The sequence below is a fragment of the Pygoscelis adeliae genome, unplaced genomic scaffold, assembly GCF_000699105.1.
Source record: "Pygoscelis adeliae isolate BGI_AS28 unplaced genomic scaffold, ASM69910v1 Scaffold302, whole genome shotgun sequence".
Taxonomy (NCBI): Eukaryota; Metazoa; Chordata; class Aves; order Sphenisciformes; family Spheniscidae; genus Pygoscelis; species Pygoscelis adeliae.
This window is the reverse complement of record NW_008824372.1, coordinates 1,225,867-1,247,406: the sequence shown is the minus strand read 5'-3', so window position 1 is coordinate 1,247,406 and position 21,540 is coordinate 1,225,867. Positions and strand designations below refer to the sequence as shown.

Sequence of the window (21,540 nt, the reverse complement as noted above, 5' to 3'; positions counted from 1 at the left end):
ACAACCGCAGCTGAGGAAAACTGTATTTTCTTCTTTAAAGCTTGTGAAAAGTTACTCTGCTTTTGTGGGTTCCTGCTCCTTTTTAACTCATGGGCCTCAAGGCGAGCCTGTCCCGGTGCCATTGCTGGCGGTGTCCAGGCACTTTGCTTGAGACTGATCTTCAGCGAGAAGTCAGGCATCTCGAGCCTTGTCAAGGCAATGTGAAATAAAATATTCAAATCCTGAAGGGAGATGATAAAAGGGGACAATGTGACTAAAGGCATAAAGAGAGAAGAGCAGATGTGTTCCTCTTGCCAGCTCCATTAAAATGATCACAATGTTCCCTTTGGGCTTTTGTATCTGAAAGGAAAGGCTGTGGTCGAAGTTTTGCCTGCAGGAGTTTTCCTGGCAGTAGAGCAGCATGGTCTATCCAGAGTTACTGATGGCGATCTTGAATTTAAAGGACTAGGTGTTGCTGCAGTCCATCCTGGCACTGGCTGTGCTTACTGGTGGCAGCAAGAGGACAATTAAGTGGTGATAGGAGACAAACTCCATTTATGCTTGGAAATTGCAGCTCCTCCACCTTCAAGATGGGATCTACTGTCAGGATGGTAGAACGGGTTACGTTGATGGGTTGGCTTAGCAAGTTCAAGTGTAGGAACAGAGGGGTTGGGTCAAAAGTGACTTCAGGTTGATTTTGGCCTCCTCACAGTCTCTTGTCATGGAGACCTTTACCCCAGCTGCGATGCACTAGAAGTTATTTCTCATTTCCCTGTAGGAAGACACACAGTGCTCTTTGAACGCAGGTGTGTGCTGGAGGCACATCTCAGCCTGTCCCTGCAACGGGGACTGAGCGGGGATAATGCTTCTTACACCAGCTCTGTGCCATTTCGAAATAGGGCTAGTGATGGGGTTAATTTTAGAGGCTTTCCCTTCCCTTCCCACCTTGTTCCGTGATGCCATAGTGGCCTCAAACAGCCCTGGCACAGCTGAGACTGCTCCACGCTGTCCGCGGCTGTCATCTTCTCATGCACTCATGCTTCTTGTGGTTGTGGGGCGAGCGACTCACAAACTTCTGTTTCCTCAGGTGATGAAGACCTACCACATGTATCATGCAGAAAGCATCAGTGCTGAGAGCAAGCTGAAGGAGGCGGAGAAGCAGGAGGAAAAGCAGTTCAACAAGTCAGGGGACATCAGTGTGAACCTGCTGCGGCACGAGGACAGGCCTCAGCGGCGGAGCTCCGTCAAGAAGATTGAGAAGATGAAGGAGAAGGTGGGTGAGAGGGAAGGACAGGGGAGCCAGGCTGGGGCTGGGGCTCCCTGCGGGCAGGAGGGTTTGGCTCTGGCCCTGTCCGTTTCCGTGCAGCCGTTCCTGTACCCTTGGGCAGGGGTTAGGGAGGCTGTCAACTCGTGTGTGTGTTTGGCTGGAGGGCGGTCTGAGGAGGCCATAATGAGTCTCTTTACTGCTTCTTGGCTGTGGAGAAGTGCCGAAACCAGCTGGTAGCGAGGATTTGACCCAAAGTCAGGCTGGCACTGCTCAGCAAGAAATGGGGATGGGGGACATTGGGCAGCGCAGCCTTGGAGGGGGTGGCGGACCTGCATGGGAGCCATGTGGCCACCAGTGACATCTTCCAGGCTGGCTCTCTGGAGGGTGGGCTGAGAAGGGTGGCTGGAGGGGCCTTGGAGGCTGATGGCCCCGAGAGCACACGGCAGAGATGGGTGGTGGGAGGTGCTCGCACACCAGCTGCTCGGGCTGGGCCCTGTGGGTCTCGCTGGGGGCTTGACGGTGCCCCGGCTGGGACCTGAGAGGCTGCGCTGACGCTGAGGAGAGCAGGGCACCGGCGTGCCTGGCCCGGCACAGTGATGCTTTCTGATCCAGACGAGGGATGCTGCTATGGGGGGCTGCTGTTTCTTCATGTCTTTTTTTTTTTTTTTTTAAATAGCACTTTTAACCATAAACAATAGCTGTCCCAGGGTTCCTTCAGTCAGAGGCTTGGGGGAGCAAAAAAAAAGGGTTGGGTATATAAAATAACTGTGTTTCTTCCTCTGCAGACCGTCTGGGAGTTAAAGCACAGCATTCAGTTGGCTTTGCTAGTCAAAACACTTAACTCCATTCCAGCTTCAGCAAATCCCCAGATCTCAGGATCTCCAAAACCGTTTAAATTTTCTGTTAATTTCTGAGAATAAACAGTATTTTCCCTAGCCAGGAAGCTTTTGCACGCATGTTGACCCAGCACCGGGACACTGTCTAGTGGCAAGCCTCTTTGAAGGGTTAATCTTTTGTGCTAAACCTTTAGACTAGTGATCTGCCTGAGCAAATGCCCCAGATCTGAGCACATCTGCTTTCCTACAGAGTTTTGAATTCTGGGTCTTGTTCTAAATTTTGTAGCTTGGGCCTCTGGGCCAGATTCCACTTTGATACAGCTGCGTAAATCTGGAGCAAGTCCAAATGTATGTCAGCGTATCTGGGAGGAAAATTTGGCCCTCTAATTTTGATTGATGCCAAAACCTCCACGAATGCACAGATAAAGGAAGAGCATCTGTGCTTGGGATGCACTGGGTACATCTGAGCAGAATGCGCTCGTTGTGCGTTGGCTGATGGTACTGGGAATGTTCAAATGTGATGTCCTCCATCCTGGCAAGGGTGCCTGTTTCCATACCCGATACCAAATTTTATTAATTAACGCGTCACACCCAGGCTGCAGGGTGCTGTGGGGCCCTGCAGCAAGAGAAGCTGTGAAAGTCGCATCCTATTTGTGCTCTGACAGTCCATTTTGCTTTTTCAGAGACAAGCCAAATATTCTGAAAACAAGCTGAAGTGTACTAAAGCCCGGAATGACGCTGAACCTGGCAGCCACCAACGCAGCTGTCAGTAAATACTACATCCACGACGTCTCTGACCTCATTGATGTAAGTGCTTCCTCCCCCTGCGTGCATCCTGCCTGTTCTCTACTGATAAGCACACAGCTAAATCTTAAGCATGGTTTGGTCCTTAAATGCACTCTCATGTGGTGGTAATGCAAGGGGTATTTGTTGGGGCTTTAAAATGTGCTTAACTGGGGCCTGAAAATGTGCTGTGAATTTGGATTCCCCCCCGGTGTGTTTTTTTTTCCTCACAGCTACACACACACATTTGACTTCCCCCCAGTTGATGTAGGCATATATGAGCAGAACTAGAGCTGCTGTTACATAGGAGTCATAGAATCATAGGATGGTTTGGGTTGGAAGGCACCTTTAAAGATCACCTAGTCCAACTCACTGCCATGGGCAGGGACATTTTTTCACTAGACCAGGTTGCTCAAAGCCCCATCTGACCTGACCTTGAACACTACCAGTGATGGGGCATCCACAACTCTGGGCAACGCTCAGAGTCAGCTGCCTCTGAGCTTTATGTTGGCCACATGGTCACACAACAAAGTAATTGATTCATATATATGCTACCTATAAACTTCTTTCATTGGTGTCTGGAAAAAAAGATGGAGTTTTTGTTATAACTGCAGGGTATGAACCAGCCTGAACCACTTTCCTGAGCACATAAGCAGGGGAGTCCGGATAGAACTGCATGGTTCAGGGATCTCTAATACACAGTTACAAACTAGAAATCGCTTGAATGTTTTCTGCACTTTTCACGCTGTATCATGAGCATGCTAAGGTCTGGTTGTCGGTGTAGGTTGGCTCTGCCTTCAGAAGAGCGCAGACATGGTGCTTTCCTTCATGTTAAAGCGATGGCTTCATGGGCTGTGGCTCCCACACAGCAGGATGTCCTGCAGCTGGAGCTTCTCAAAGTCCAGAGCCTTTGGAGGAGAATTTGCCGTGGGGCAAGCCAGGTCACCTGGCTTAGGGTTTCCTCCGGGCCCATCGATCAGTCTGCATTTGAAACAGATAAACTCTTACAAAGGTCAGATACATCCTCATTTTTGTTGTTGAAACAGAAGATTTTTCTTTCTACTACGTGCATCTGCAGTTTCTATCAGTATGAGCAGGCTCTTAGCTCTCCACAACTTTGGTGGAGTTAAGCACACGCAGGCAGTTAAGCACATGTGGAAGTGCTTTCCTCGCTAGGGAAGGCGCTTGCTGAGTTGTATCTGAAGTGCTCATTGCACGAAATAGCCACAGGGCAGGAACTGCTGGAAGCAGGTTTCGTAGTGATGGTAGGAATTGAATGCCTGTGTGCATCAGCGACTCCTACGAACTGCTTTTAAATGGTTCAAGAGAGGGGATTTCCATTTCTTCCTTTAATAGGCATCTTCGCAGTGGTATAGATTGCACTATGCAGAGTTTCTTCCTGCTAGAGTTGCTTCAATGAGCACATAAATAACTGAGCTATAAGTACCAAGTTAGTCTTCTGGCTTCATCATTACCTAAGTGTATAGTTTAAAAATGTGCTGGAGTGTTTATCTCCTTTACTAACCCACTATCATATATTTATTCTTCTAAGCATTAATTAATTCTGATGCAGAACCCCTGATTTCAAGATTTTGAGATACGATAAAATATTCTTAGTACGTCCTTTTTGTTCTCTTTACTACTTAAGATGTACTAAGCCATATGATAAAACTAATAGCTTGATCATGGAGACATTTGAACAGCAGGGTGTGATAACACCTTGATTTATCTGTGGGGTATCTGCTTTTTGTTGTGTATATTCTCTCTCTTTCTCATTCTCATTTATTTATTTTTTTAAGCAAGAATGAATTCTTTTCATGGAGTTTTGGGGACTTTGATTTCCTGGAGAGCTGCCGAGTTCCGTTTTAGTTCTGGCTGTTTATATTATTCCTCCCAACTTTATTTCCTTGCTGAAACTTCCACTGGAGTCAGCAGATGTCTTTTCTTACGCACTCCAGGAATCCCTTCAGGGGACTTTAACTAAAGCATCCTCAACTCTGTGCAGCTAAATTCCCCTAATTATATAATCTGTTCACCAAAGAAAACAAAATATCGGACGTGTGAGCTGCACACGTGTGTTCTAATTTTAAATCCCCACAGGAAGGGCAGTTTATTTGGACAGACTTTTGTACAAATTCAGTATATTTTGCAAGAGCACGGCAAGAAGGGTTTCGGCACGCTCCAGAAGAAGGGGATCCCATTCACTGTGTCCCACTAATACTGACAGTGGTTGAAGGAAAAGACAGCCATTGGATCCAGCAGCGTTGGGCTTTCTGTAGGTGTGTAATCCATGTAAAGGAAAATGAAGAAAACGGGTATTTTTAGATGTAGTTATAAAGTTAGTGTTTTGATCTTAGTACATTTAACAATGATAAGAAGACAGTGCCTTTCACTCTCAGGAATGACAGTGCCATTTGCAAACACCGGGTCTGTACCATGGCAGTAGGCAGGACGCGGGTCCTCTGCCCCTTGGGGCAGCCCTGCCGTTTCATGGGGTGCAGGAGAGGGGCTCTGAGCAGAGAAGGTGAATTTTGCCTTTGATTGAGAGCCAGCAGAGCCTTTGGCTGCAGCAGCGTGAGCAGAGCGGGGCGATGCAGGGTCCTGGGCAGACGGGATGAGCGGGTCTGCAGGAAGAGAGTGAGTGTGGAGGGGCTTCATGGTAGGAACAGAGTTTTGGTTTAGCTCAAAACCTGTCTGGCCACGCTTTAATAGGATCCTTGCAGGGTCCATGTATTGCAGTTATGCAAATTCTCCCAGCTCCTCCACCCTGCGCCACCAAGGGGGATGATTGACGATGTACTGGTCTGTCTTTCTGGGACATAGGAAGGGTGATGGGGGGCTCTTGCACACCCTTCCTATCAAGCACAAATTGCCATGTGCAGTTTTTTGATTTGTACGCAAATCTGAACCGTCAGGACACTGGAGCAGCTAATTTAGCAGCGTCTTCCCCCAGATCCCAGATGGCTCAGTGTCATCTATTAGGCACAGCCTTGACATTTCTTGTGCCCTCAGCATCGCTGCAGAATGGCGACTTCTATAACAAAGCCGTTCTGCTAATCTCCCGCTCTGGCGAGAAAGAAGGTCCCAGCTGCTCTGGGAGAGGGCGGAGAGTCCTCCCAGGGCTGTGGTTTTAATGAGAAATGTAAAACTCGATCAGAGGAGCTGTGAAGTGGCACAGAGCACGTCTATCTCTCCCTCTGTCTCCAGTGGCCTTTTTGTTTTGTCCTTTAGAAAGGAAAAGAACACTGTAGAGGCAGATCAAATTAGACTTGTACTTAAAGTACGCCGTTGTGTCTCTTCCCTCGAAAGAAGCATGTGTTTATTTTAAAATGCCCGGGTTCGTCTCTCATTTCTGTCATTAACTATGTGACCAAGTTAATCTCTTTGGCCACATATGTGAAGTGGAGATAAAGCTGCTTATCCATCCCTCTGGAGTTCTGTGTGAACTGGCTGCAAAATGTTTTGAAGTGGTCACATGAAAGATATCGCTAGATTTAGCAGAGTAAAATGTAGCAGTTGGTGTCAATACGTACTGATCCATCAAAACTTGTTCAGCCTCCTGTAAATCCTTTTGAAACAGCAGCTTGCTTCTCTACGGATTGGTGTGTTTGCCATATCTGAGACAAACAAGCAAGTTAAGGAAGGGAATTCTGAGGAATTTAATATTACACGTTACTGCCGAATTGTTTGGTCCCTAGAAAACTTAACTGATGACATTGTGATTTTTCACATGGTCAAGTGATACTTAGTCAAGTTAGGAAACAGAAACAGCAGTCAAAATTGTTATTCCAAAAATCTTCAGTTGGTTTTACTTACCCCACAGTAAAGCTCTAAGTTTTGCAGCAATGTCAAGAGAGTAGAGGCCAGAAAATATATGTAATATATGTTTAAAAAAAGAGTAAAGAAAAAAAAGAGGAAAAACAGAACAGAGCAGAGCAAACGAGGAGAACTGTTTGTTTCCAGCTAGTGCTGGGTACTGTGGGGCACTAGGAGTTAGGCTGCTGTTACCTGGCAAGTAAAGTGATTGATGGCAGACTAGCTGGGACGCTCAGGTTTTACTCCAGGATCTGCCACTTGCTCGGGTGAGGCACGCGGTCCTGCGCCGTGCCGACAGCCTCGGCAGTGGGACTGGCTATGCTGGGCTGTCAGGACACCGTGGCTGTACTTTGTGTGCGGGGTTCAGCCTCCCAAATAAGAGGGAGACTCAAAGGGTGCTGAAGCCACAGACCACTTTATTAGGATCTATTTTTAGGCATCTCTTGCAGCTCATGTCATCATTGTTTCCATCAGTGGCTAATTGCCTGGGCACGTCTGTGCCTGCAGAGCCAGCGCCGGCAGCAGCTTCGCTTTGTGCAGTGCTTTCCCCGTGTGATTGCACAGGGACCTTCCCCTGGCCTGGGTAGCTCTGTGTGACGCCACTGGCTTTAATGAAGAGATACTGATTTATACAAGCAGAGGGTCTCTTTCGAGGGTTTGCTCTGTTGTTTGAAGCAATTTTTCCAGCATAAAGAGCCTTTCAGTTCCACAAAGGCACAGAGGTTCCTCCCATGCTGTCCTTTGAGTGGGCTTTCTGCCAGATACCAGGCTCCTGCCAGCCCTAAGAGCCAGGTATGTTTTATCACGGAAACTCCATGCAAAGCACCCCCATCGCTGCACTGTCATGCGAAGCAGCATCTGTAACTCAAAACTCAGTGCTCTCCGGGGAGGAGTGCCTGTACTTCAGCTTACCATGTGGTGCGTCTGCAGCTGGAGATCTGGCTTCAGGGTATTTCAAATAAAGTCAACAGCGCAGCAATGAAAATAATAAACAGCTTCCATCAGGAGGAATTAGGCTGTCTCAAGAGGCTCAGTGCTCTTTACTGCACGGCTGCTGTGTCCCTGTTACCTGGTTTCCCACAGAGGCAGCAGTTTGGGAATGCCACCGGCCGCCTGCAGCACCCGAGCTGGTTAGCTCTCCCTGCCGCTGGGGAGGAGGCTCTGGGAAATAGAAAATACGTGTTTTTAGGAGGTGCTGTCACTAGCTAACTTTGCAGGGAGCTGTGAGCTGAGGACCTGGAGGTGCCACACAGCCACCTGAGTGCAAGTGCTTTGCTGTGGGAGGCTGCAGTGGATGCTGATGACCGCCCGTGACATACAGTGGCACTCCCGTACACGCGCAGGGGATGCAGGGCTCGCTGGGGTGCCCGAGTTCCTGTAGTGCCGTGAGTTGGTGAAGAACAAAAACCTCAGCTGCCTCGAGCTTTAACGGTGGGTGTGACAAAACATGCCTGAGCTTGCAGAGAGCCCCAGGCAGTAGTCCTGGCGTGTGAATTGCTGGGCAGGGCAGCGATGGTCAGTGGAAATGGGTGATAAAACCAGAAATACCCATATCCCATTAATAGCTTCATGCATTTTAAGAGAATAAATGGAAGAAAAAGGATGAGATTTGTATGATCTTTTTCCACACAGAGCTTCTGTGGATGAAGAGAGGAGGGGAAAGAGGTGCATTTGCTTGATTTCCTTTCAGAAATTTGACATTTTTTCATATACCAGTACCCTGGTTTAGTAAACTTATATTACTTTTCTTCTGTATGCAGGTTATTAACAATAGCGACCTGTTTGTAAGCAGGAACCATAAATCATGATACTCTAATAACAACAATAATTTTTACTAATCTGTGCTCAGAGTACGATATTAAACTGAAAGAATCCAACCAATACACATTTCTTAAATTTTGCTGGTTCTGGCTTTAATAATATGGCAAAACTACATTTTTTTTTTACCAAAGTTTGTACATAGTAAACAATTTATTCCTTACGTGGATACCACAGACACTGAAATTGGCTTGTGAAATTAATTAAGCACATGTGCTGATTGTTTTAAGATTTAGAAGTGTCATGCAGTCTGTAAATTTTACTGCCTGAAGACCATGAGCAGTCTTTTCTGATAGACCTTGTTAGCTTGGTACAAAAAAGTAACAGTAATTTCCTTTAGAAAAAAGAATTTCTTCTTGATACTTTCGGCTGCTTTTCCCAGTTGTTTGCAAGAATAGCCTCAAGGTCTTAATGTCCTTTAAAAGATTAATTTACCAATGTATTCATCTTAACAAAACAAAACCAAAACACCCCCCCCCCAACAACCAAACAAACAAACCCCCTGACCCCCAAAAACCCAAAACACCAAACAGCCAAAAAACACATTAAAAAAGCTCTAAGAAAATATATACATGGGGGAGGGAGTTGTTATAGAGAGACTAAGGAGCAAAATAAAATGTAGGTTAAAAATCCTCCGGAAAGAAACCTACTCCAGAGACCATAGAGTTAATTAACTATAGCTAGATTTTGAAAAGGACTACATAATATTTGGCTCTGAAATATTTATAGTTAAGGAGTCTTTGATTAGAAATAATCAAATCTCATGCTTCAGGGCATGAGTTGATTACTGCAAGGGTCAGGGAGGATCCTGTCCTTCCCCTGCCGTATCCACACATCGTTCTCTGGCTAAAAATAAATCAGTTGTTCAGGAGTTTTTATGTCATGGTTGCTGCCTCAGGCAAAACACTGAACTTGATGGACTAAGACTGTTGCTTTGGAAGAGATTTATGGTAACAGTCGAGCACTGCAAGCCAGGCTGTGGCGTGCATGGGGGACCCTTCACTCAGTTCGGGAAACACTTTAAAAACATGTGCTTGTCAATGGGGGTAGGAGAAAGCCAGCCCGGTAGCATATATCCACTTGGCGTTACGGCATGGGCTTCCCGATCCCTGGCCTCAGACCACAAAAACCTGATAGTGTCCCCCCATTTAACGTGTTGTGACAGCTTACGTACTCTGTTGTAACCACAGGCATGGTTTTGCTGTGAGTCAGAAAGACGGGAACTCGTGGAGGGAATCCAGGGTGGTTTGGTCCTGCACTGTCAGACGTGCAGGTCGCACCCCCGCCCTGTGCAGCCGTTCCCTTGCGTTGCTGTCGTCTGGAGCGTGAGCTGCAGCCGAGCCCCCCTCGGTGTGGTGGGTGTCCCCGGGGGTGATGCCAGCATTGGCATTTCGTGGGTGAAGGAAGGATTTTGCTGGGTGGTGCTGGGCTGCAGCGCACCTCTGCGCAGTGAGGGGACTGCGTTCTGGTTGGTTTCAGGCTCCCTCGGCACCCTCTTTGTTTGGCAGAGGAGCTGGCACATTAGGTTTGGATAGGCCTCGAATTGCTAAAGCTTAAAAGATGGGGTCGATCTGGGGGATATTGCCTTTATATTTAAAATAGTGCACTTTCGAGGGCTTTTCCCAGTTGTTTCGGCACTTCTTAGTGCCGAAAAGTTCAGCGGCCCTCGGCCCCTCAAGGCGCGATGTGGCGAGTGCCTCCATCGCTGTGCCTCCTCGTCTCAGCACTGCTGCGCGCCTCAGCATCCCCGATAGCTGGCTTTCACCTGGCATCAAATTTGCTGGGGAATATTAGGGGTAATACTCATCAAAGGGAGACAGTCCTTACATTTATTTACTTTTTCCTGTCTTTTCTGAGCAATTATTTGTGGCTGCTGATGTGTCTCAGCCCTTTCTGCCTTTTCCTGGCACAGTTTAATTTCCTTTGCTGCCTGGATCCATCTTACAGTGTGCAGAGCCCGTTTGTTGTGGTGGAGCGTTGCCTTACAAACATTTATCATACCTCGACTGGAATACCTTTTGTAACCGGGTTTGTTTTGACGCTGTTTTGCTTTGAGGGAAGTGCAGTGACCGCAGGCTGCAAAGGTGCGACTGTTTTGTTTTCTGCATTTTTAATACATGATAAATAAACGTTCTCCATAAAAATGAATGAGAACAGAAGCAGTTTATATTCTCTTTGAACACTCCTCCTAAGATCTGAAGATACTTTCAGGTGTGAGTTAGGATCTCGCATAGTACCCAGCATTGTCATGGCCAAGCACAAACATTATCCTGGTAAAACATTATTTCATGTTTTTTGACAGACAGGTTAAATATCTTTTAACTGTTTAACCAGTGAGGAGATGAGACAGATGCATCAGTAGTTTGGAAAACATTTAATTCTCTCTGGAGCCCAGTACTGCTGCAGCCTCGACTATGTAAAATCCCTCAGCGTTTCTGCAGAGCTTCGTCATTCGTATTAAACCCCATCAGATTCCTCCGGACCCACCAGTCGCCGTCCTCGCTGCTGTCACCTCTCTTGTGAGGATGGCATCTAACTCACGGGGCTTGGAGCAGTTGACCTGGTGCATTGCGGGGAACTGCTGTCAATCCCTCCGAATACGCGAGGAGGGCGAACGGAGCAGCAGAGCTGTGTGGGGATGTCTGCCCATCCTGCGGGGACGGAGCAGCGCTCTGCCCGCTGCTGAGGAACGACTGAAGGTCACCGCTGGACTGCGGTGTGGTTCGTGCTCCCGTATTTTCCACCCGCTGGATGTTGCTTTGTTCTTAAAAGGTTTCTCGTTTTCCTGTGCTGGTGCAGTTTGGTTCCTCGGTTGTGATCAATGGCACGGCTTGCTTACCGCCCCGTTGGTTTAGACCATCCCAGGCCTGATTTTCACAAGAGATCACCCTTGGCACGGCAGTGTGACCAAGTCCTAGGGAAGAGCTGGCTCTCCCTTACCTGCCTGATTGCGGTTGCCCGAGGGAAGACGTTGAGATGCTCGTGCAGGGTTGGAGACTTGCCGGTTTTTCTCCTGGCTTCGGGCGAACCTTTTAATATCTCTGTTTCCACTCTTGTGTTGGGGTTACTGGCACTGGGGTTAATGGCCGGTGGTGGTCTTTTGCAGCCCCCTGGTCCCTCCTCCGGTGCAGTTCTGTGGTGGGAGACACACACACACAGATTTGGCTGCTTCCATGGAGTTTTGGCCAAAACCAGCTTGCTTAAGCTCTGGGGTGTCAGTTTATTTCTTAAGTTGAACACTGTAATATTTCCACCCCTCGCAGGGGTGTTACCAGACTTAATGAATTAATATACGAAGAGCTTTGAGCTGTCCAGATGAAGGGCGCTGCAGAAGGGCTAAGGATTATTATTTGTGGTTCTAATTTATTTTTCATCAAAGGGATGAGAGGGGTGAGAAAATGCCATTTTCTCTGGAGCTGGGAGCAGGAGTTTGAAGTATTTTTTTTTTCTTTTCTCTCTTTTGCGTGCGCTCTCTCGCTCTCTTTCTTTTCCCTTCCCCTTCCCCTTTGTGTGTTTCTCTGAGAATTTCGTGGAAGTCCCTGCTCTGTCTTTTCTTCTCTGGGCACCAGTGTGTGAAGTAGCCGGCACAGCGCTAGTCACCAGAGACTTCAAGGGCCGTAGCATGTTAGGAAAGTGCCTGCCCTGGTTTTCAGTAGCAACCCATTTCTGGGGGTTGCAAATAACTGCTAGCTTCAGTGTGAGTTCAGCATTCAAAGTAAAGGGAAGATTTCATGTGGAATTTTTTCTCAAAAGCATCTGGCAATACCCTGAACCCCGTCTCCTCGCATTCCATGGCATTCGGCTATTTCTTCTTCGTAATAGCTCAGTTTTGGACACTTTGGGGAATTCCCACCCTTGAACAGTGGCAGATATTTTCTCCTGGTATTATTTTTTGTAGTCAAGTAGCAACAATTTCCAAGGGGGTAGAACGACAGTGATGGGTTGGGAGGTGCGCTGGGAACTGTGCGCAATCCTCTTTTCAGGGCGCAGAACAGCGGTCGGCTGGTCGTGGTGGGAGAGCAGGTCCTTCTCCGGCATAGGCATGGGTGTCTCAGCCCTGAGCCCGGCTCCACCTGTGTGGCAGCCCCCTTGGCGATGGCTTGCCATCTGCACGTGCCAAACTGAGCGGGTTGTGGGGTCAGATCCCCGCTGATGGTCCGAGCGCAGAGCTCACCTCTCATCCCCTGCAGCTGCTGGGGATGCCACGCGCTGCTGCTCCCGCGGCCAGCCCCGCCGGGACTGCCCGTCCCTGCCTGCCGGGTGCTCGGGGTGTGCCGAAACACGGCTGAGAAGAGCAGGGCAGCTGCGGCGCTGTATCATCTCGACTCATTGGTTTCTGCCTGCAGCCCTGGAGCAGTCATACAGGACTTCATGCTAAAATTGTCTCGTGGGAGAGACTCACAGCACTATAACAAGGTTTCGCCCCAAGTGGCGAATAGAAATTCGCCCCGATTCCTTGTTTTTTGTGTTGCTTGCTGATTTATGAAGGCACAGCTATACCAGTCCTTAACTGCCCATGTTTTCAACTAATAAGATTAGAAGCTAAATAGCAGCAGGATAAATGGTGGATTATGACCATTCGATGGTTCCTGCAAAAATCCTCATTATTGCATGTGTAGTTTCACTGCTTTAAAAGACTCGCTGGGGACAGGCAGGCTGCGCTCCTGTATCTGTGGGCAGGACAGGGCTTTTGTGATTTTACTGCTGCTTTTAGCACAGACTAAACCAAGTACAACTCTGCGTGTGACTTGAGCTGAGGGTTGTCTCTTCAGATCTGCAGGAAGCACGAGATGACTTCTTTGATTGGAGCCGCTTGTGGAACCAGCTGAGTTTTCATATTTCAATTCGAGTTTATCAGTACTGATGTTCTGACGCAGAATCACTTTCTGTGCCTTTCTGCATTGGTTCAGTAATGCCTGTGGATGCTGTAGAGCTGGAGAAGGTGCCTCTGAAATGCCAGCTCCCAACAAGGAGTTCTGCTGCTGAGGAAGAGTTGGTCTCGTTTTGGGTCATTGGGATTACACTAGCAGTCTTCCTTCTCTTTTCTGTAGCTTGCCGTGCTGGTCCTCATGGCAGTGGTTTTGCTGGGGCTGCACTGGGGCTGAAGCCTGCTCACCGTATGCCTGCCCATGCTGTGCCGGGGTGGTTTTGGTTACAGCTCGGACAGTGAGGACTTCCTACTCGTTCTTTAATCTGTGTGGCAGCAAAGCATCTTAACTTCTGTAATATAAATTGTCCTTTGGTAGTTTTCATGTAATAAGAGTAATTTTGCTGGCAATGGTTAGTTAGGTGCTATGTGCTATGGGAAATATTTCTCACGGAGTCCCTCTGTTTCTCCCGTGGAGGTGTCCCCGTGACCCACAGCCCTCCTGCACCTGGGCATATCTCTGCAGATTGCAGTGCTTGTGTGTAGAGGTACCTGAACAGCTTCAGACTGTGAGCATACCACGCTGCTAACTGCCTGTGCTGACCAGAGCGCGCCACGCCGTGCCCTGCAGCGATACCCGTGCTGTGCCAGGAGACAGGAATGAGTGTACTGGGGACACAGGATTATGAAACTCCTCACAGAGGATAAAGCCATAATTACCTAACTTTACATCCTCTTGTCAGGAACTCCAGCCCTCTCTTACGTCCTGGAAATAGATGTGCTTCAGTTTTGGACTGCAGCCCTTCTGTTTCACTGTACTCTCCTTACAGCCTCACGAGCGCGGCTCAGGCTGATGCGTTGCGCTCCTCCTGCTTCCAGCATCTTCTCTGTCTTGCCTTTCCCTGCAGAACAACATCTGTTGGCATCCAAATTGTGGGTGCTGCTTCGGTGCCTGTCGTTGTCCCCCTACTCCCAGGGCAGGCTGCTCACAGCAGAGCCAGCCGGTCAGAGCGGAGCCCTGCGGAGGTTTGCGCTGTGTCAGGGCTCCCGTTGGGGGCTGAGAGGAGCGTTGCTAAGAGTTGGTTTTTGCTCAGCTGTGGTTAAGCGTTCATAGCAGCAAATCCCTATGCTGTTGCTATACTTAACATGCCAAACTCAATTATATTGAGAAGAGAGTTTAAAACCAAGATTTTGTCTAATGTACAGTATTTTGGCAGCAATTAGCTCTCAGTTTTATCATTTTCCCCAAGGTGAACATGAGAACAATCAGTTATGCATGAGAAACTGCTCTGTCGTGAGAGAGGAAGGCAGCTTTCTAGCGAGGATAAAAGGGTTTGCCCGTACTGCAGGGCACGTTTTTCAGTGCCACCTTTCTTGAACGTCCATCTGTATTTGATAACTTTGGGAAATGGTTTCTTTGTGTAAAAAGTGCTTGCAGGGTAGTTCACAAGGTGAGAAGGAAATCGCTGGGGACAAGCACTGGCACAGGCCCTCTGGCCATTTCTTTCCTGGGGGACGCTGCAGGGCACAGGTTTTGGCACCGGTGGGGCCCCTGTGGTCACGCTGGCCCCCAGGGGTCACTCAGGGCGGTGCTGAGCAGGTAGCCAGGGAGAACCGTGCTTTTGGATGATTTTTTTTTTCCCTCTGTCCTGTCTGGGAAGATCCTGTGCCCTTCCAAGTAAAATGAAGGGTATTAAACCCTGGTGCTGTGGCGAGGGTCCAGTGCAGGGTCACTGTACTATCTGGCTGTTTTTCCCTGGTACCTCTTCTTCAGTCCTGTTTCCTTCTTGCCTTTTCATATGGTATTGCAGTACACTGTTAAATATACCCTGGTGCGACAGGGCTGGTGTTTCTCTGGGACATACAATGCTTTTTTAGGCGTTTAATGTACATATGAGCCTCCAGAACAAGGGTGGGAGTGTTTGTGTGACCGGACCCTTCCTTGGTGTTTCTCAGTGCTGTGATCTGGGATTCCACGCCAGCCTTGCTCGGACATTCAGGACATACCTGTCTGCCGAGTACAACCTGGAAACCTCCCGCCACGAGGGCCTGGACATCATCGAGAACGCTGTGGACAACCTGGATGCACGGAGCGACAAGCACACCATCATGGACATGTGCAACCAGGTCTTCTGCCCTCCGCTGAAGTTTGAGTTCCAGCCTCACATGGGGGATGAGGTAGTGTACTCACCCAAGGGGCTGCACAGGTGCCTCGCAGCCTGGCCTGGCCTCTTCTTAACCATCACTGTTAAATTATTTCTGGCTCCTTATCCCTCTGTGCTGTCTTCACACACTGCTATTCCTGTTTCTTTTCTTAATGAGACACATGGCTCATTAGGGCTCCTCCTTTCAGTCTGCCTCTTGCTCCATATCTCTCCCAATTAGGAAGCCTGTGGTTTGATTCTCAGCTGAACTGCCCAACAGATTTGTAAAGTGGAGCTTTGATTTACCTGCTGTAATTGGAAGACTTCAGAGTGCAGCTTTCAAATGCTGGGTAGAAAATGCTTTGTGCTGGCCCAGGTCCAGGGCACTGCTGATTAGAAACTGGGTGACACAGCCTCCCTGGAGGCTGCGAGGAGCTTGTGGGTGCTGGAGAGAATCATTTAGGTATTTAAATGTGTATGTCTGGTCAGTGCACGACCCACTGAATGCTCTCCTGTCTCTCTCTGGTACTGCTCCTGTCTCAGGTGTGTCAGGACAGAGCCCAGCAGCCTGTGCAGACCGAGTTGCTGATGCGGTACCACCAGCTGCAGTCGCGACTAGCCACCCTCAAGATAGAGAATGAAGAGGTAAGAAGTCGCTCTGGGTCTCGTGTTTGGCCTCCTAGGCAGCATTGCTCAGCCTTTTGCCCGTTGCGCAGGGGGTTTCCTGGTGTGCTCAGGTGTAGAGCCCCTCCAGTGACAGTGCTGAGAGCTCCCATTGACTGCAGCTAGCGCAAGAGCAAGCCCAGTACTTAGGAGCTGCCTGTTGGCCAGTTGTTTTGGCTCAAGATGTGTCACTTTCCCAGTCTGCTTCAAAACCATGCTGTCTTCTATTTCTGATAGGTACGAAAAACTCTGGATGCCACAATGCAGACTTTGCAGGACATGCTGACAGTGGAAGATTTTGACGTTTCAGACGCCTTCCAGCATAGTCGCTCCACTGAGTCGGTCAAATCAGCTGCATCAGAGACCTACATGAGTAAAATAAACATTGCCAAGAGGAGAGCCAACCAGCAGGAAACCGAAATGTTCTATTTTACAGTGAGTCTCATCTCAATGTGATACAGGACACAAAGCATTAATTGCTAGGGCTGAGTCCCATTTTAAGTGCTCATTAGTGAAGAGCAAGAACCAATTCAGTCTAAGTATTTGTCTTCTGTCTGATTTGGGGTTGGAATGCATTTCTCAGTGGCAGGGCAGTGCATAGGGACTGACAATCCGGTGTCTGCCTTGTTCTTCTTTTTGAAGGAACAACTGGAGCAACCAGTTGTGACTGAAAACTTACAGAACTCAGTTGGAGTGGCTCAGAGCAGGGCAGCAGACTCCAGCCAGCCTCGCAGTGTGTCACCATTCAGTGGCTGTTCCTGGAGGCCTTTACAATTTTGAACCATCAGCCAAGCCTTCCTTTTCTGGCCTACACAGCTAAAATCTGCCCTTGGCCCATGGGATGAACTAAACGGTCATTTGCATCTCGTGCAGGGTGTTGGAGGAAGCTGCGACAGCCTGGCTTTGCAACGCCCTGCTGTTGTGTGCGTGCTGGGTAGAGGCAGCTGTGCTGTGTCTCCCCTGCAGCCTTGCTCCTGTACTTCGCTTCCAGGCAGATCTAAGGTTCTCTCTTATAGTACTTGAAATGTAATAAGCCGTCAGTTCAGCAGAAGTAGCCCTCATTTAAGCGTGGTTAATAGGCTAAAGTTAATAGCATCTTGTGATATATTACATATGCATAGAAAAGCTTCTACTTTCTCTTAACAGTATTATTATTCCAATTCAGGGGGAAAAGACTTGCAGTTTTCGTTTTGAGTTGTACTTGGGGGGTTTTTTAATGCTTTTTGCAAGAATTTGATCTTTCCCATTCTGTCTTTTGTTTTCCATCTGTCTCCCTCGCTCCTCTTACCTGTAAAATTACTTGCTCTTGAGTGTTAGCGGGTGTCAAACAGTCTCACAATGAAATGAGAAGTTGTGCTGCACTGTTGCCCAGTGCATAAAGCATCTGATGGTCCCTGACTCGGGAAGGTCTCATGCACTGGGAGTTCTCACTCTGCATCACTTGTTTGCACAAAGGCAAAGCGCCTGTCAGTGGAGGGAAAGCCTCTTTGATTTTCCAGGCTGTTCCCAGAAGCCTGACAAAAGAAAGCTTGCTTTGAACTCTTTTCTTTGGAGCTCCTTGCGTTCCCAGGCAGGAGGTGCAGCACCAAGGAGACCGGGTTAAGAAGATCATCAGGACTGTGACTAGAGCAGTGAGAAGTGATTAGACCATGCTCAGTCCTGCGGTGCATCCGACGTCTGGTTTGTTAGGGCCTGTCAGCCTTGCCGAGCCTCCTCCAGCAGCCCCCCAGGCAAAAGTGTACATCAATTACGGACTATTTTTGCCAAGAGTCTTAACTCGCCTTGTTTGTTTTATTTTTAATGCCAGAAATTTAAAGAGTATTTGAATGGCAGTAACCTTATCACGAAGCTCCAGGCTAAACACGACTTGCTGAAGCAGACTCTTGGAGAAGGTGAGTCGCGGGGTTAGGTCCAGGGAGGAACCTCCCATCACGTGAGACGATTTTAAACCAGGCGTCATCTTTCAGTCTTACCTGATGTCTGTGTTTTCCCGAGTGACTGATGGCTTCTGTGGTTGGCTGCTACTACTAAGTTTAACCAGTGACATGCAAAATCATTATTTCCCTGGAGTATTAGTCTTATCCCACCTTTCTTTGGGAGTGCACGTAGAGAAATTTGTTTGAATCCTATACTGTGTGCCAAAGTGCTGTGTTATTTCTCCGACAGCAAAGAGGTTCCCACCCACTCCAACCCTCTGCCTTTGTCCTTTCTCTCCCCCTTCTTCTCCCCTCTTAGTGCAGCCCTGAACATATGTATTTTCTTGTCCTTGACGCTCTGTTTCTGTGTTACAGATTTGCCAGCAGCCTTGCTGATTTAATAGGCCCCTTGCCCCCTAGCCATAGTTTTTTGACTTGCTCTAATCCAGAACTGCAAAATCATCTTTGTTTTTAAAACTAACTTCTCCATAGCAGGCTTTCATTACCCCAGATAATTTCACAAGTTTGGTTTAGAGCATATACACACAAACAGGTTTCGTACAACAGAGGGGGCAGTAACTTCTGAGGGAGGCAGGAACGTGTGGCTCCAGGTGGCATCTGCCACTGCTGGGGTAGTAATGTGCAACCATGTCCCTGGGAGAAGATTTTAGTTCTTTTAAAGGATTTAAAAAAATTGCATTATTTCCAAGTTAAAGATGATGGAGGTGAGTTAGTGTCCTGATTTTCCAACAGGAGAGAACATATTTAAATTAAAATACACAAATGGTCCATGGTCTTACTTTAACAATACAAAAATTGGACTCCTCATCTCAGAGGTAAAAAAAAAAAAAGCTTTTTGTTGGCTATTTTGCCAAACATATTTTCTCTGCCAAATTTATTTAGCCTTAAAATCCACCTTCTAGTTCGATCCTGCGGTATGTTCCACTCAGTGAACACTGAGCCAAGTCAAGGCACAAAGTCAAAACACAAGGAAAGCTGCAAGGGTAGATGCACAGGGCTCCATTAACATATTTCTTTTCCCAGGAGTTTCAGTACTCCCTGTAGCTGCCTTAACCCCTTATCACCCTGCAATAGCAGGTCAGTGGCAGCCCTTCTGCATCCTCACCGAGGCAGTCCTGTATTTCCATACCAGTGTGGCAGGGGTTGTGCCAGGCTTGGTGGGTCACTGCGTGCTGCCTGGCAGGGCTCCCAGCTGCTGGGTCTGAATGCAGGCTTTGACGTAGGCGAGGGGGATGGAGCATGCAGTTCACAGAAATTGGACCCATCTAACCTCTTCCCAGAGGTCAGATCTTAATACAGGAAAGAGCTCTGTTTATTGGGTACAGTGCTAAGACTCCTATAGATTGGTGCAAGATGTGATCAATCTGTTGAAAATTAATTTGATCGCCATCCTGGTCTCTCACACAAGAGCCATACCAATGCCATACTTAGGAGGAGGAGTGCAGGGTCAGGCATTTTAATTCTCTGTAGAGTTGTGCAAAAGCAGCCGTGGCAGATTTTCACGTGAAAACTTTCTGAATTTCTCCCAGGCCATGGGATCATCTGCTGTGTAGGCGTTCAGCAAATATTTAGCCCAGAAATGCCAAATGCTGCATTTCAGCATGAGCTGATTCTCATTAGGAAGCCCGCTGGGTTTGCAAAACACTCGTGTGTATTTCTTTTCTTTTTCAGTGAGGAATTGGCTGCAGGCTTGCTTTCCGCAGGTGCCAGGGGAGAGCAGGAAGGAGGCATGTGCAGCCAAATGCTTCCTTTTATGTGTCTTAGAAAGAGGAAGAATAAATCAGCTTTCCTGGCCTTGGGAGAAAGGCACAAACAGCATGTGAAACTAGTTTAGTTTTTTTCAGTGGCTTGACAAATACTTTAAAAAATGAACAGATCTTATCAGTGGTGATATGCTGCCGTTTATATGAAATCCAAGCACTAAAAATACACGAAGGGGATGAGAATATTGCCTCAGTCTGCCTGATCGTGGTTAGATGGGCTGTTACCTCACAGGAAAAGCCAGGGAACTGAATACTCCGCTGCATTCAGGTGCTATTAGTGTACCTCCATGAGGCAGTTGGATAATCCCAGTGGCCTCCCCGGGGGCTTCAGCCCTTGTCAGACTGCCCCTTTCCTGCTTGGGTTTGGCCAATCCCCAGCTAGTGCAAATGAGCGCTTATGCAAAGGACCTGCAGTGCATCTGGTTATTTACAAGATGGGCTTCATATTGCAAATAAACCTTTAATATCGGTGAGAATTGAAGGTGCTTTCCCTCTCTTGTGGCTGAGTCTTGGACTTCTAAGTTCTTGGACTCCTTCCACTTCTTTTAGTGGCAGGAGTTTGTATAGCCACCAGCTCGGCATCTCCCCAACCTGAGGGGCCCTTGGGCACATTCAGCTTCTTTTTGCCAGAAGCCATTAACCCAGGGCTTACAGAACCAGACGTGGGTGTGTGAGTGCCTGTGTGATTGCGTTTTAACGGTCGGTTGGTGGTGACTAATGTGGAAAGATGACAGAAACTTGTGTTTCTTCATAGGTGAAAGAGCCGAATGCGGAACAACCAGGTGAGCAGTTTCTTCCACTTCATCTGCTTTTGGGAGGGGCTTGCTCTGGCAGGAGGAGGGTGGCCATGGGAAGGGTGGCTTGCTTTGCTACTGGTACAGCTTGGTGGGGTTCAGATTTAACCATCTTCCAGCCGCCCTGTGCTGGCAGGCCAGAGGGCAGGCAATCCCAGGCTCCCCACACCATTCCCTGCTTCTCAGCTGCATTGCCTGAAGTGGGTTAACTAGGGTGATGACAATCAGGCCCTTGTTTTTGCTGCAGTGTAATTTCTAGCTGACTGGCTCTGAAGTGCCTGGAAGTGCTGTCTCAGCACGGTGTGGTGCAGTACCTTGTAGCATGGCTGAGGTTGGGTTGTGTTCACAGTGCAACACAAGGGTGCCCACCCGCTCCCTACCATCCCTGTTCACTTGAGGACTTTGATATGCCCCCAACAGCCTCTCCCAGCTCTGGCTTCTTTGCCTAGAAGTGCAGAGCATGCCTGTATTCAGACTTCCATCCCTCCACAGCAGGAGATAGTGCTAGGGGTGAATGTAACAGGGAGGAGGCTTTGTTCTGTGTCCAATCCATAAAGCATCTCCACAGAGTTCTGGTGGCTTGCTATGAGTCTGCTGGTTTTCTAACAGTAAGACTGGGGCCAGCAAAGCTTCCAAACTTCTCCCCAGAACATGTACAACCTCTCTCTGTGTTATCTTTTTACAACCCTGTTTCAGTGTTTAATAAAATTTGCAATCCCAGCAAAACCCCCCATTCCCTGTTAGAAATGCTGAAGCAGATGGTGAAGCCTGGGCTGCCTTTCCAAGCAGGAAAGAGGCTGCCTTAGCAGAGGGCAGCGGGGCAGCAGGGTGCCTTGCTCTCTCGCCTTTTGGCCGGAGGGGACTGTGCTGCCG

At 48.2% G+C, this 21,540-nt stretch overlaps 1 protein-coding gene across 1 annotated transcript in view; it reads left to right on the top strand.

Annotated features, from left to right (window-relative positions):
* The window catches only part of SRGAP3 (SLIT-ROBO Rho GTPase activating protein 3), a 61,477-nt gene that overhangs the window by 22,164 nt on the left and 17,773 nt on the right, over positions 1 to 21,540 (top strand). Inside the window, 8 exon segments of the mRNA XM_009320095.1 lie at positions 1,067 to 1,252; positions 2,766 to 2,818; positions 2,820 to 2,889; positions 15,323 to 15,544; positions 16,054 to 16,155; positions 16,411 to 16,608; positions 17,981 to 18,065; positions 20,628 to 20,655. Of these exon segments, the coding sequence (XP_009318370.1) occupies positions 1,067 to 1,252; positions 2,766 to 2,818; positions 2,820 to 2,889; positions 15,323 to 15,544; positions 16,054 to 16,155; positions 16,411 to 16,608; positions 17,981 to 18,065; positions 20,628 to 20,655 (944 nt within the window).